At 34.7% G+C, this 11,105-nt stretch overlaps 1 protein-coding gene across 1 annotated transcript; it reads right to left on the bottom strand.

The window, feature by feature from the left end:
* Positions 1 to 617: 617 nt before the first annotated feature.
* LOC139902868 (transcription factor GTE7-like) lies at positions 618 to 4,050 on the bottom strand. Its single transcript, XM_071885533.1, has 3 exons — positions 1,591 to 4,050; positions 1,245 to 1,506; positions 618 to 1,123 (listed from the first exon to the last, which is right to left on the bottom strand). Exons 1-3 carry the CDS (start codon positions 3,118 to 3,120, stop codon positions 1,065 to 1,067), a joined length of 1,851 nt encoding a protein of 616 aa, XP_071741634.1. The 5' UTR covers positions 3,121 to 4,050; the 3' UTR covers positions 618 to 1,064.
* Between the last annotated feature and the right edge of the window lie 7,055 nt (positions 4,051 to 11,105).

Below are 11,105 nucleotides of genomic sequence, written 5' to 3'. Positions count from 1 at the left end.
CTAAAAGAAGTTTATTCATTCATGTAGATTGCATGATTCTGAAATCTGCAAGAAAGTTGGGAGTTCTATTTTAATGTTTGATGGATGAATGGATGGATGCTATGTGCACTTGACATTGACCAACTTGAAATATCTATTTTTCATGAATATTGCAAAAATAGTTTTGTATTATTATTTTTGGAATAAATATCAATGTGTCATATGGATCAATGATAAATAAAGAAAAAAACATATTGATCAACCAACCCACAAGTCAACATATTTTGACCCATTCAAGGTCAAAAACAAACCTTTTATTGGTCTGAAACAAAGCTTCCAACTTCAACAATCTATTGCTATCTGATCTTGAAGCCTTATATACACCAATCATAACTTAACTATCAAGCTTTAAATATTTTACAAAATTTTTTTTGTCAAAAGAACATGATTGTTTATTTCATAACCTCAAATTTTATAGTAAGTAGTCCCAATAATGTTTTACATTTGAACTCGACACATCATTTGTACCTCCCCCCAATAGATGGAGACACATGTAATACCTTCTAGAATATTAAACACGCATCAACTCATTTTTTTTCCCATTTGGGGAAAATTTAGGCATTTAACAACATAAAACATTGTTTATAACATCAATAGAATTAGAATTAAATCAAAAGGATACATTACAAGCTACACTAAACTTTATCTTGTTGGTCATATGTACACACACAAGAGCCCTCTTCAACTCTATCTCCTACCTCTACTATCATATAAAAGTCAGCAACATCCCTCAAAAACCATTAACACAAGGATTAAAAACAACAAAATAAACCATTAACTAAGTTGACCCTAGATTAACCCACCAAAAGGGTTCTCAAGACTATCTCCTTTCATATCCTCCATTTGTGCAAATTACATCTCATTGCAACTCTTTGACTTATCAAGCTTTGCTTTCTTTCTTGCCTTTTTGTTCGTACCAAGCATTCGATCAAGATCAATATCAGACACTGCAACAGCAATGGCAATATGCATTTCTCGCTTTAGTATCCAAATTGACTGCAAATTCAATGATTGTATCTGGCTTGTCAAGATTGTGCATCATCTGCATCAGAATCGCTCCCTGAAGAACTCCCAGAGTCTGAATCTGTAAGCACATTAAAATCAATCTCATAAGCAACCAACTCAAACCTCCCAACAACAACAACCTCTCTGTTACAACAAATTTCAAATTTGTTATTTACAGAACGAAAGACAAGATTCAATACCGCTGGAGGAAGATGAATCGCCGCTACTCGAACTACTCGATCCACTAGAGCTACTACTTGCATTATCAGCAGCAGCATTCTCATTTTCATGAACTGCAACCTGACCTGGCCCACCACCACCAAGACCACCTTCATCTCTCTCAATTTCCACATGTGGGAAGCTGCTTTCAGGCATTTCATCACCAATGTCAACATCTTCTTCCCCTGCTTCCTTCTTGCTCTTTTTCAGCACATCAGCTCTCTCACTCACAGGCATCTGAATCTGAAATTTAAAACACAACACCATTAGCAAAAAAAATCAGATTAAAGTCATAAAAAATCAATGCCCCACTATCAAAAAGCTTACATCATCAATGTCAACTGACACACTAGGAGCAGCAGGAACAACGGCTGATGAAGTATTTACCAAAAGCGCCTGCCTTTTCGCCTTGCTCTCCGCTTTCTTCCAATTCGTAACAAACCGATCAAGCTCCCAAAGTGTTTCCGTGTCCAAAGCCTCAATGTCAAGCTCAATTTCGTCCCCTTCTTGCGCCAACCGATCATTTCGCTTCCTGATAATCTGCAGCAACTGAGGCATTTTTTCTGGTGGCAAACTCTGCAACCCTAACCCCAATCTCTGCTTCTCATCCATATTCATTTCCCTCTTATTCGGATCCTTAGCTCGGGGCTTAGGCAGCTTAGCATAAGTCCCCCTTGTTGTTGTAGAAGACGGCTTAACTGGTTCTGCAGGAACAGGCTGCATTGGTGAGGGAGTTCGTATGGGCGACTGAACAACAACCGGAGGCGGTATTATCGGATTCGGATTCGAAGCAGTAGAATGATTTTGTTTACTTGAAACAAACGGAAAAGGAACGGGAACATCAACTGGGACACTCGTTTTCATCTTCTTCGATCTATCAGGCGTCGGAATATCATCCCATGAACTCCCATCCAATTCATCCACGGCAGAAAACTCATTCACAGGATGAAAGTTTTGATTTTGATTTTGATTATGATTATGATTATGTGAAGCCAATTTTGCTTGAATGGGTCTAAACAGGTCCTCAAAATACGTTAATAGCTGCTCAGCCATTCGATGTACCTCATCGGTTCTAGGGTTATAAAGCATCGCATTTTCGAACACCAATCTAACATCAGAAGCAAAATCAACAGGATTCGCGTAGAAACCCTTGGACAAATTAGATTTAACCGTTCCCAAATCCATCGGCCGTTTGATAATTTGATGGTAATCATGAAGCCCTAAAGCAACAGCATCTACAGGTTTATTAAAAACCCAACTTAGCTTATGCTTCATCAATTTCGTCAAAACCTGCCTGCAACTCTTCATCAGACTCCCATCAATTTCACCGTTGTTTACCGAACCTTGACGGAAATTTTTCCCTTCTTTGCTGTTGCTAGATCCAAAAACTGGCATCCGTTTATTACCTGACAATTTCTTGAATTTTCCGTTTGTTGTCCTTGGTATCAATTCGCCGGTTTGAATTCGATCATTTAGGTTACGGATTCTCTCAAGATCCGATACCAATTTCTTCCGGAGTTCATTAATCTCGCTTCTAGAACATGACGATACGTTGTAGGTTACAAATCCACCTTGATTGAAACCGGCGGTGGATACGGTTTCAATCGGTCTTTGATTGAACGAATAAGCGTCATCAGATGCAGCTTGAGACACAACAACACCACATGAATCAACCGCGTGATGTGAATTTTGAAGCCTGCCGTTGATAGGGAAATGTTTCTTTTTGTTTGATTTAGGTTTTTGGCTAGGGTTAGGGTTAGGGTTCAGATGACGAGGATTATTATTGGAATAATTAGGGATTTCTCCCATGAATGATTGATGACTCTGATTCCTGCTCGCTAACACTGTCGACGCCATAAACCGCCGGTCACAGATATGCTCCGGCGAGATCTGGATTTATAACGATTTAAAAGCCGTACAGGCGTTAATGAAAACATGTATCGGTGTAAAACGACGTCGGATAAAAACAAAAGCCGGCGATCACCGATCGATTATTTGTCACCGGGGAAAAAACGAAAATATAAAATAAAAATATAGATATATAATTTTGTATCTATATATGGAGGTGATGTCGTTCTAGGGTTTGAGACTGAGCGAAGATTGAAGGGGTTGGGGTTGGCTCTTAAAGGCGATAAGATCTGACCCTTCTAACGATGGGCAGGATATAAGCCGTCGATTACTTTCAGACCATTGATCCAACGAATGATAAGATTTTACTTGCTGTCTGGGCAAGCTGCCCATCATACGTGTGATAAACGGCTGAGATTGTTTTCTGTTTGACGCGTGGCAGATTCTACGCCCTTGATGAATTTATCGTGAGTTTTTGGCCCTTTAATTCAGGATTTTTTTATGTGTTTTTACAGAGGTGGGTCCATCACACCAGTTCCACTCTCCAAACACTTATAATGACGTGGACTGTGTTACATCAGTCACGCGCGTGAATGGAAAAAGTAGCGCGTTATATGGCGCGTGTCAAGGGTGTAAATGTAATTTAACAAAAAAAGTATGACCGACCTTTTTAATTTAAATAAAATTACGAAAAGAGCCTTGGCGTTTGGAGTGCAACTAGAAAAAGGTAAAAGGGTGTTGGGCGTTAAAAATTAATCACCTCCTCAAATAAATATAAAAATATAATATAATATAAATAAATAAATAAATAATACTCCATAATCCCTATACATTCTTTTCTTTTTTGCTTTAAAAGATAAAAAGATAAATTTAAAGGCTGAAAAATTAAATTAAATATTAATATTATATTATGTTATTAATCAATAAAAAATACTGTAAGTGATATCTTTATTTACAAACTTTGTGCAGAAAAATCTATCTATTGTTTTTGATAATCTATAAGAAAATAATACGGAGTAGCTTATAGCAAAAAATATTTAACTCTAAATATATTTGAAAATAAAATAAAAAGTACTCCAACTCTTTTGAATAAAATTACGAAAGGTTATATATATATTTTTTTGGACATCACAAAAGGTTATATATTTAGAATTTATAAACCTTTATTAGTACTCCAAAATATGTACTGTAGTACATAAAAACTTTTAACCGAGCTAATACCGATGATGCAACCAAAGTACATACAATACTTGCTTACTTTATTTTATAAATAAATACGTAATTTTACATAGTTAGAGTTATAAAAAGTTAAAAAGAAAGTAATAAAAGAGTACAAATATAAATAAATTAAACCTCAAAAAAACACCAAAAAATAAAAAATAAAAAAAAACGTATATTTTGCGCTGAAAAATAAGTACTCCGTAACTCCTTTGATTAAAACACAAAAAGGTTCAAAAGCAAAATTGCGTAAACCTAAATAAATAATTAAAAACGACTATGGTAAGATAAATACGACAAAAAGCACCGTTTTACAAGAACCTAATTTTGTAAGAAACAAAAAAAAAAAAAATACGGAGTATATCGACATATAGTGGCCGGAATCCGGTCACCGGAAAAATAAGATGTTCGCCGATCTTCCTACATATTCCGTCGAAGTTAGATCCATGGACGGATCTATTATTGAAAGATCCGGTTGAAGCTTTTTCATGAAGTGACGGAGAATTGAAAAAGTGATCGGGATCTGATAGTTATGGTTATGGAGGTAGAAGGAGGGTGGGTGGGTGGGTGCAGAGGAATTATTTGGGCTTGGATTATAAAAAATAAAAGAGTTTTGTTTTTCTTTTTTTTTATTATTTGCGGTTGTAGCGTAAAGGTTTGAAATGGAGAGTTTATTTTTCGAAATTGAGATTTGCATTTGGAAGGAATTTGAGTTGCGTTTCAGTTGTATGTAACATGTACCTAATGTACCTAATAGATAGTTTATTTATTTACTCCCTATTATCTCATGAGTATCACACAAACAAACACATCATCTTTTACTTTATCTCATGAGTATTTACATGTTTATTTGTACTCAATAATAGTTTATTTATTTACTCGTATTATTTATTTATTTATTATGAAGGCATGCTCGGTTTGAAGACAGATGGGCTATCGGGCCTTAATGTAAACTTTGCTACATTTAAAAAAAATTACCTACAAAACGTATAAAACACCACAAACAACTTATCGTGCATGACGCGTGGCGTTCCAACCCAACATACAATAACTACTGAGATGTCCCGTTCATATCAATTATAAACGTTTCATATTAATTGGTTTCGTTGCGAGGTTTTGACCTCTATATGAGACGTTTTTCAAAGACTGCATTCGTTTTTAAAACAAACCATAACCTTTATTTTATCGATAAAGGTTTAAAACATTACGAAGATTATCAAATAATGATAATCTAAAATATAGCGTTTTCACTCGACCATTACATAATGGTTTACAATAATATTACACAATAACTTAAGTTTTCGAATGCAGTTTTTAAACAATATTATACAAGCATGCTGACTCCAATTCTTGTCTTTAATTTAACATACAACAGCGGAAGCTCTTCATAGTCACCTGAGAATAAACATGCTTAAAACGTCAATAAAATATTGGTGAGTTATAGGTTTAATCTATATATATATATATATATATATATATATATATATATATATATATATATATATATATATATATATATATATATATATATATATATATATATATATATATATATATATATATATATCAAATTGTAATAATAATAGACCACAAGATTTCATTTTATAAACATAATCCTCAAGCAGAATCCTCTCGTCTGCATTAAGGTAAAATCATTCATATGATGAACACCTGGTAACCGACATTAACAAGATGCATATAGAATATCCCTAAAACAGAATCCTCTCGTCTGTATAACAGAATCCTCTCGTCTGTATAAAAATCAAAGTACTAAAGCATCCGAACATCGGATGGGGTTTGTTAGGCTCATAGATCTATCTTTAGGATTCACGTCAATTAGGGGTATTGTTCCCTAATTCTTAGGTTACCAAGCTAAAAGGGGCATATTCGATATAGATAATCCAACCATAGAATGTAGTTTCGATTACTTGTGTCTATTTCGTAAAACATTTATAAAACTGCATGTATTCTCATCCCAGAAATATTAGATTTTAAAAATGGGACTATAAGTCACTTTCAAAGATTTTTCCTTCGTTGGAAATAAGACTTGGCCACTGGTCGATTCACGAAACTATAACAAATGTGTATATATATATATATCAAAGTATGATTGAAATATATTCACAACATTTTTTATTACGTTTTTATGATTTAAGTTTGTTAAGTTAGCAGTCCTCGTTAGTAACCTACAACTAGTTGTCCACAGTTAGATGTACAGAAATAAATCAATATATATTATCTTGAATCAATCCACGACCCAGTGTATACACGTCTCAGGCTAGATCACAACTCAAAGTATATATATATATTTTTGGAATCAACCTCAACCCTGTATAGCGAACTCGAACATTACAGCATATAGAGTGTCTATGGTTGTTCCAAATAATATATATAAATGGGTCGATATGATATGTCAAAACATTGTATACGTGTCTATGGTATCCCAAGATTACATAATATATGTTAGAATACATGTATAATACAATATAAGTTAGCTAGGATATGATTAGTGTAGATTTGTTGTAAAATTTTCGTAGCTACAACAAGTAAAATTTTCCAATTTTGTTTTACCCATAATTTCTTCGTTTTAAATCCGTTTTGAGTGATTCAAGTTGCTAAGGTTTCATAATGAACTGTAATTTATGAAACTAAACAGAAAAAGTATAAGTTTATAGTCGGAAATACAGGTTACAAGTCATTTACTAAAGAGGTAGTCATTTCCGTCGAAAGAACGACATCTTGATGACCATTTTGAAAAACATACTTCCACTTTGAGTTTAACCATGATTTTTGGATATAGTATCTTGTTCATATGAAATATCATTTTTCCAGAAAACAAACTTCTAAATCAAAGATTAAGATAGTTTTTATTTTTCTAACCCAAAACAGCCCCCGGTTTTACTACGTCGGCGTATGTCCGATTTTACGGTGTTCATCGTGTTTCCAGGTTTTAAATCATTAAGTTAGCATATCATATAGATATAGAACATGTGTTTAGTTGATTTTAAAAGTCAAGTTAGAGGGATTAACTTTATTTACGAACAAGTTTAGAATTAACTAAACTATGTTCTAGTGATTACAAGTTTAAATCTTCGAATAAGATGATTTTATATGTATGAATCGAATGATGTTATGAACATCATTACTACCTTAATTTTAGTAGGTAAACCTACTGGAAAAGAGAAATATAGATCTAGGTTCAAAGGATCCTTGGATGGCTTGAAAGTTCTTGAAGCAGAATCATGACACGAAAACAAGTTCAAGTAAGATTTCCACTCGAAATAAGATTGTTATAGTTATAGAAATTGAATCAAAGTTTGAATATGAGTATTACCTTGAATAAGAAAGATATCTTACTGTAAATAAGAAAGATTTCTTGAGATTATATGATCACTTGAAATGAATTTGCAAGATTGGAAGTAAGCTAGTAAACTTGAAAGTGTTTTTGGTGTGTTCTTGAGTAGTTGTTTTGTAAGTTGATCTAGATTAGGATTTATGAGCTAGATTGAGCTAGATTTTAATGAAGGTGATGAAGAACACTTAGAACATCAAGAGAGAACAAGAGAGAGATAAGTTTGATGCATGAAAGTTGAAAAATGAAAGTGTTATGGTTGGTGAAGAAAAATGTGATCCTACCCTTGAATATAAGGTTCCATTAGTTTGTATTTTTGTTAGATATTTCATGCTAGTTGCCAAATAATGGTTCCCACATATTTAGGTGACTCATTAAGGCTGCTAAGAGCTGATCATTGAAGTGTATATACCAATAGTATATACGTCTAGAGGCTGGGTATTGTACGAGTACGAATACGAATTGAATACGAGTAAATTGTGTTCACCGAAGCAAAATAGTATTTACTGTAGCAAATAGTATTTTACTGTAACAAAGCGAAAATTTACTGTAGCAAATAGTATTTTACTGTAGCAAATAGTGTTCTACTGTAGCAAATAGTGTTTTACTATAGCAAATTGTGTTTTACTGTACATCTTTGATTTAATTGTATTTCTTCTTATAAATATAAGATAAAAACTTACATCAAAAAAAAAAAAAAAACGATTATATAATTATCACAAGTTATGACGTTCGTGAATCATCAGGCAAACTGGGTGGTCAATTGCCTACATGAAACTCATTTCAAATAATCAAGTCTTAACAAGTTTGATTGCTTAACATGTTGGAAACATTTAATCATGTAAATATCAATTTCATTTAATATATAATCATGAAAAAATTCGGGTCACTACAGTACCTACCCGTTAAATAAATTTTGTCCCAAAATTTTAAGTTGTTGAAGGTGTTGACGCATCTTCTGAAAATAGGTGCGGGTATTTCAGCTTCATTTGATCTTCACGCTCCCAGGTGAACTCGGGTCCTCTACGAGCATTCTATCGAACCTTAACGATTGGTATTTTATTTTGCTTAAGTCTTTTAACCTCACGATCCATTATTTCGACGGGTTCTTCAATGAATTGTAGTTTTTCGTTAATTGTAATCTCGTCTAACGGAATGGTGAGATCTTCTTTAGCAAAGCATTTCTTCAACTTCGAGACGTGGAAGGTGTTATGTACACCCGCGAGTTGTTGAGGTAACTTAAGTTGGTAAGCTACTGGTCCGACACGATCAATAATCTTGAATGGCCCAATGTACCTCGGATTTAATTTCTCTCATTTACCAAATCGAACAATGCCTTTTCAAGGTGAAACCTTAAGCATGACCATGTCACCAATTTCAAATTCTATATCCTTTCTTTTACTGTCCGCGTAGCACTTTTGTCGACTTTGAGCGGTTTTCAACCGTTGTTGAATTTGAATGATTTTCTCGGTAGTTTCTTGGATAATTTCTGGACCCGTAATTTGTATATCCCCCCTTCACTCCAATAAATCAGAGACCTGCACTTTCTGCCATAAAGTGCCTCAAACGGTGCCATCTCAATACTCGAGTGGTAACTGTTGTTGTAGGAAAATTCTGCTAACGATAGATGTCGATCCCAACTGTTTCCAAAATCAATAACACATGCTCGTAGCATGTCTTAAATAGTCTGTATCGTCCTTTCACTTTGCCCATCAGTTTGTGGATGATAGACAGTACTCATGTCTAAACGAGTCCCCAATGCTTGTTGTAACGTTTGCCAAAACCTTGAGACAAATCTGCCATCCCTATCAGAGATAATAGAGATTGGTATTCCATGTCTGGAGACAACTTCCTTCAAGTATAGTCATGCTAAATTCTCCATTTTATCATCTTCTCTCATTGGCAGAAAGTGTGCTGACTTGGTGAGACGATCGACTATTACCCAAATAGTATCATAACCACTTGTAGTCCTTGGCAATTTAGTAATAAAATCCATGGTAATGTTTTCCCATTTCCATTCCGGGATTTCAGGTTGTTGAAGTAGACCTGATGGTTTCTGATGTTCAGCTTTGACCTTAGAACACGTCAAACATTCTCCTACGTATTTAGTAATATCGGCTTTCATACCCGGCCACCAAAAGTGTTTCTTGAGATCTTTGTACATCTTCCCCGCTCCGGGATGTATCGAATATCTGGTTTTATGTGCTTCCTTAAGTACCATTTCTCTCACATCTCTAAATTTTGGTACCCAAATTCTTTCAGCTCTATACCGGGTTCCGTCTTCCCGAATATTAAGATATTTTTCCGATCCTTTAGGTATTTCATTCTTCAAATTTCCCTATTTTAAAACTCCCTGTTGCGCCTCCTTTATTTGAGTAGTAAGGTTAGTACGAATAATTATATTCATAGCTTTTACCCGCATAGGTTCTCTGTCTTTTCTACTCAAAGCGTCGGCTACCACATTCGCCTTTCTCGGGTGGTAACGAATCTCAAAATCGTAATCATTTAACAATTCAATCCACCTACGCTGCCTCATGATTAGTTGTTTCTGATTAAATATATGTTGGAGAATTTTGTGATCGGTATATATAATACTTTTGACCCCATATAAGTAGTGCCTCCAAGTTTTTAATGCAAAAACAACCGCGCCTAATTCCAAATCATGCGTCGTATAATTCTGCTTGTGAATCCTTAATTTTCTAGACGCATAAGCAATTACCTTTGTTCATTGCATTAATACACAACCGAGGTCTTGCTTTGAGGCGTCACAATATATCACAAAATCATCATTCCCTTCAGGTAATGACAATATAGGTGCCGTAGTTAACTTTTTCTTCAACAATTGAAACGCTTTCTCCTGCTCATCCTTCCATTCAAATTTCTTCCCTTTGTGCGTTAATGCAGTCAAGGGTTTTGCTATTTTGAAAAAATCTTGGATGAATCTTCTGTAGTAACCAGCCAATCCTAAAAATTGACGTATATGCTTCGGAGTTTTCGGGGTTTCCCATTTTTCAACGGTTTCAATCTTTGCCGGATCCACCTGAATACCTTCTTTGTTCACTATGTGACCGAGGAATTGAACTTCTTCCAACCAAAATGCACACTTTGAAAACTTAGCGTACAGTTTTTCTTTCCTCAGCATCTCTAGCACTTTTCTCAAATGTTCTTCGTGCTCTTGATCATTCTTTGAGTAAATGAGTATGTCATCGATGAAAACAATGATAAACTTGTCAAAGTATGGTCCACACACTCGGTTCATGAGGTCCATGAACACGGCTGGTGCGTTAGTTAAACCAAACGGCATTACCATAAACTCATAATGACCATAACATGTTCTAAATGCAGTCTTTGGAATATCATCCTCCTTCACCCGCATTTGATGAAACCCAGAATGTAAATCGATCTTCGAATAAACCGACGAACC

This window comes from Rutidosis leptorrhynchoides, chromosome 3 (assembly GCF_046630445.1).
Source record: "Rutidosis leptorrhynchoides isolate AG116_Rl617_1_P2 chromosome 3, CSIRO_AGI_Rlap_v1, whole genome shotgun sequence".
Taxonomy (NCBI): Eukaryota; Viridiplantae; Streptophyta; class Magnoliopsida; order Asterales; family Asteraceae; genus Rutidosis; species Rutidosis leptorrhynchoides.
This window is presented reverse-complemented; position numbering and strand designations above follow the sequence as displayed.

Bases quoted from the DNA above. Each gene is read 5' to 3' on its own strand.
- LOC139902868 (XM_071885533.1), bottom strand. From the start codon at position 3,120: ATGGCGTCGACAGTGTTAGCGAGCAGGAATCAGAGTCATCAATCATTC. The intron at 1,507-1,590 runs GTAAGCTTTTTG...TTTAAATTTCAG, and splicing joins TGTCAGTTGACATTGATGAT to ATTCAGATGCCTGTGAGTGA. The intron at 1,124-1,244 runs GTATTGAATCTT...ATGTGCTTACAG, and splicing joins CGATTCATCTTCCTCCAGCG to ATTCAGACTCTGGGAGTTCT.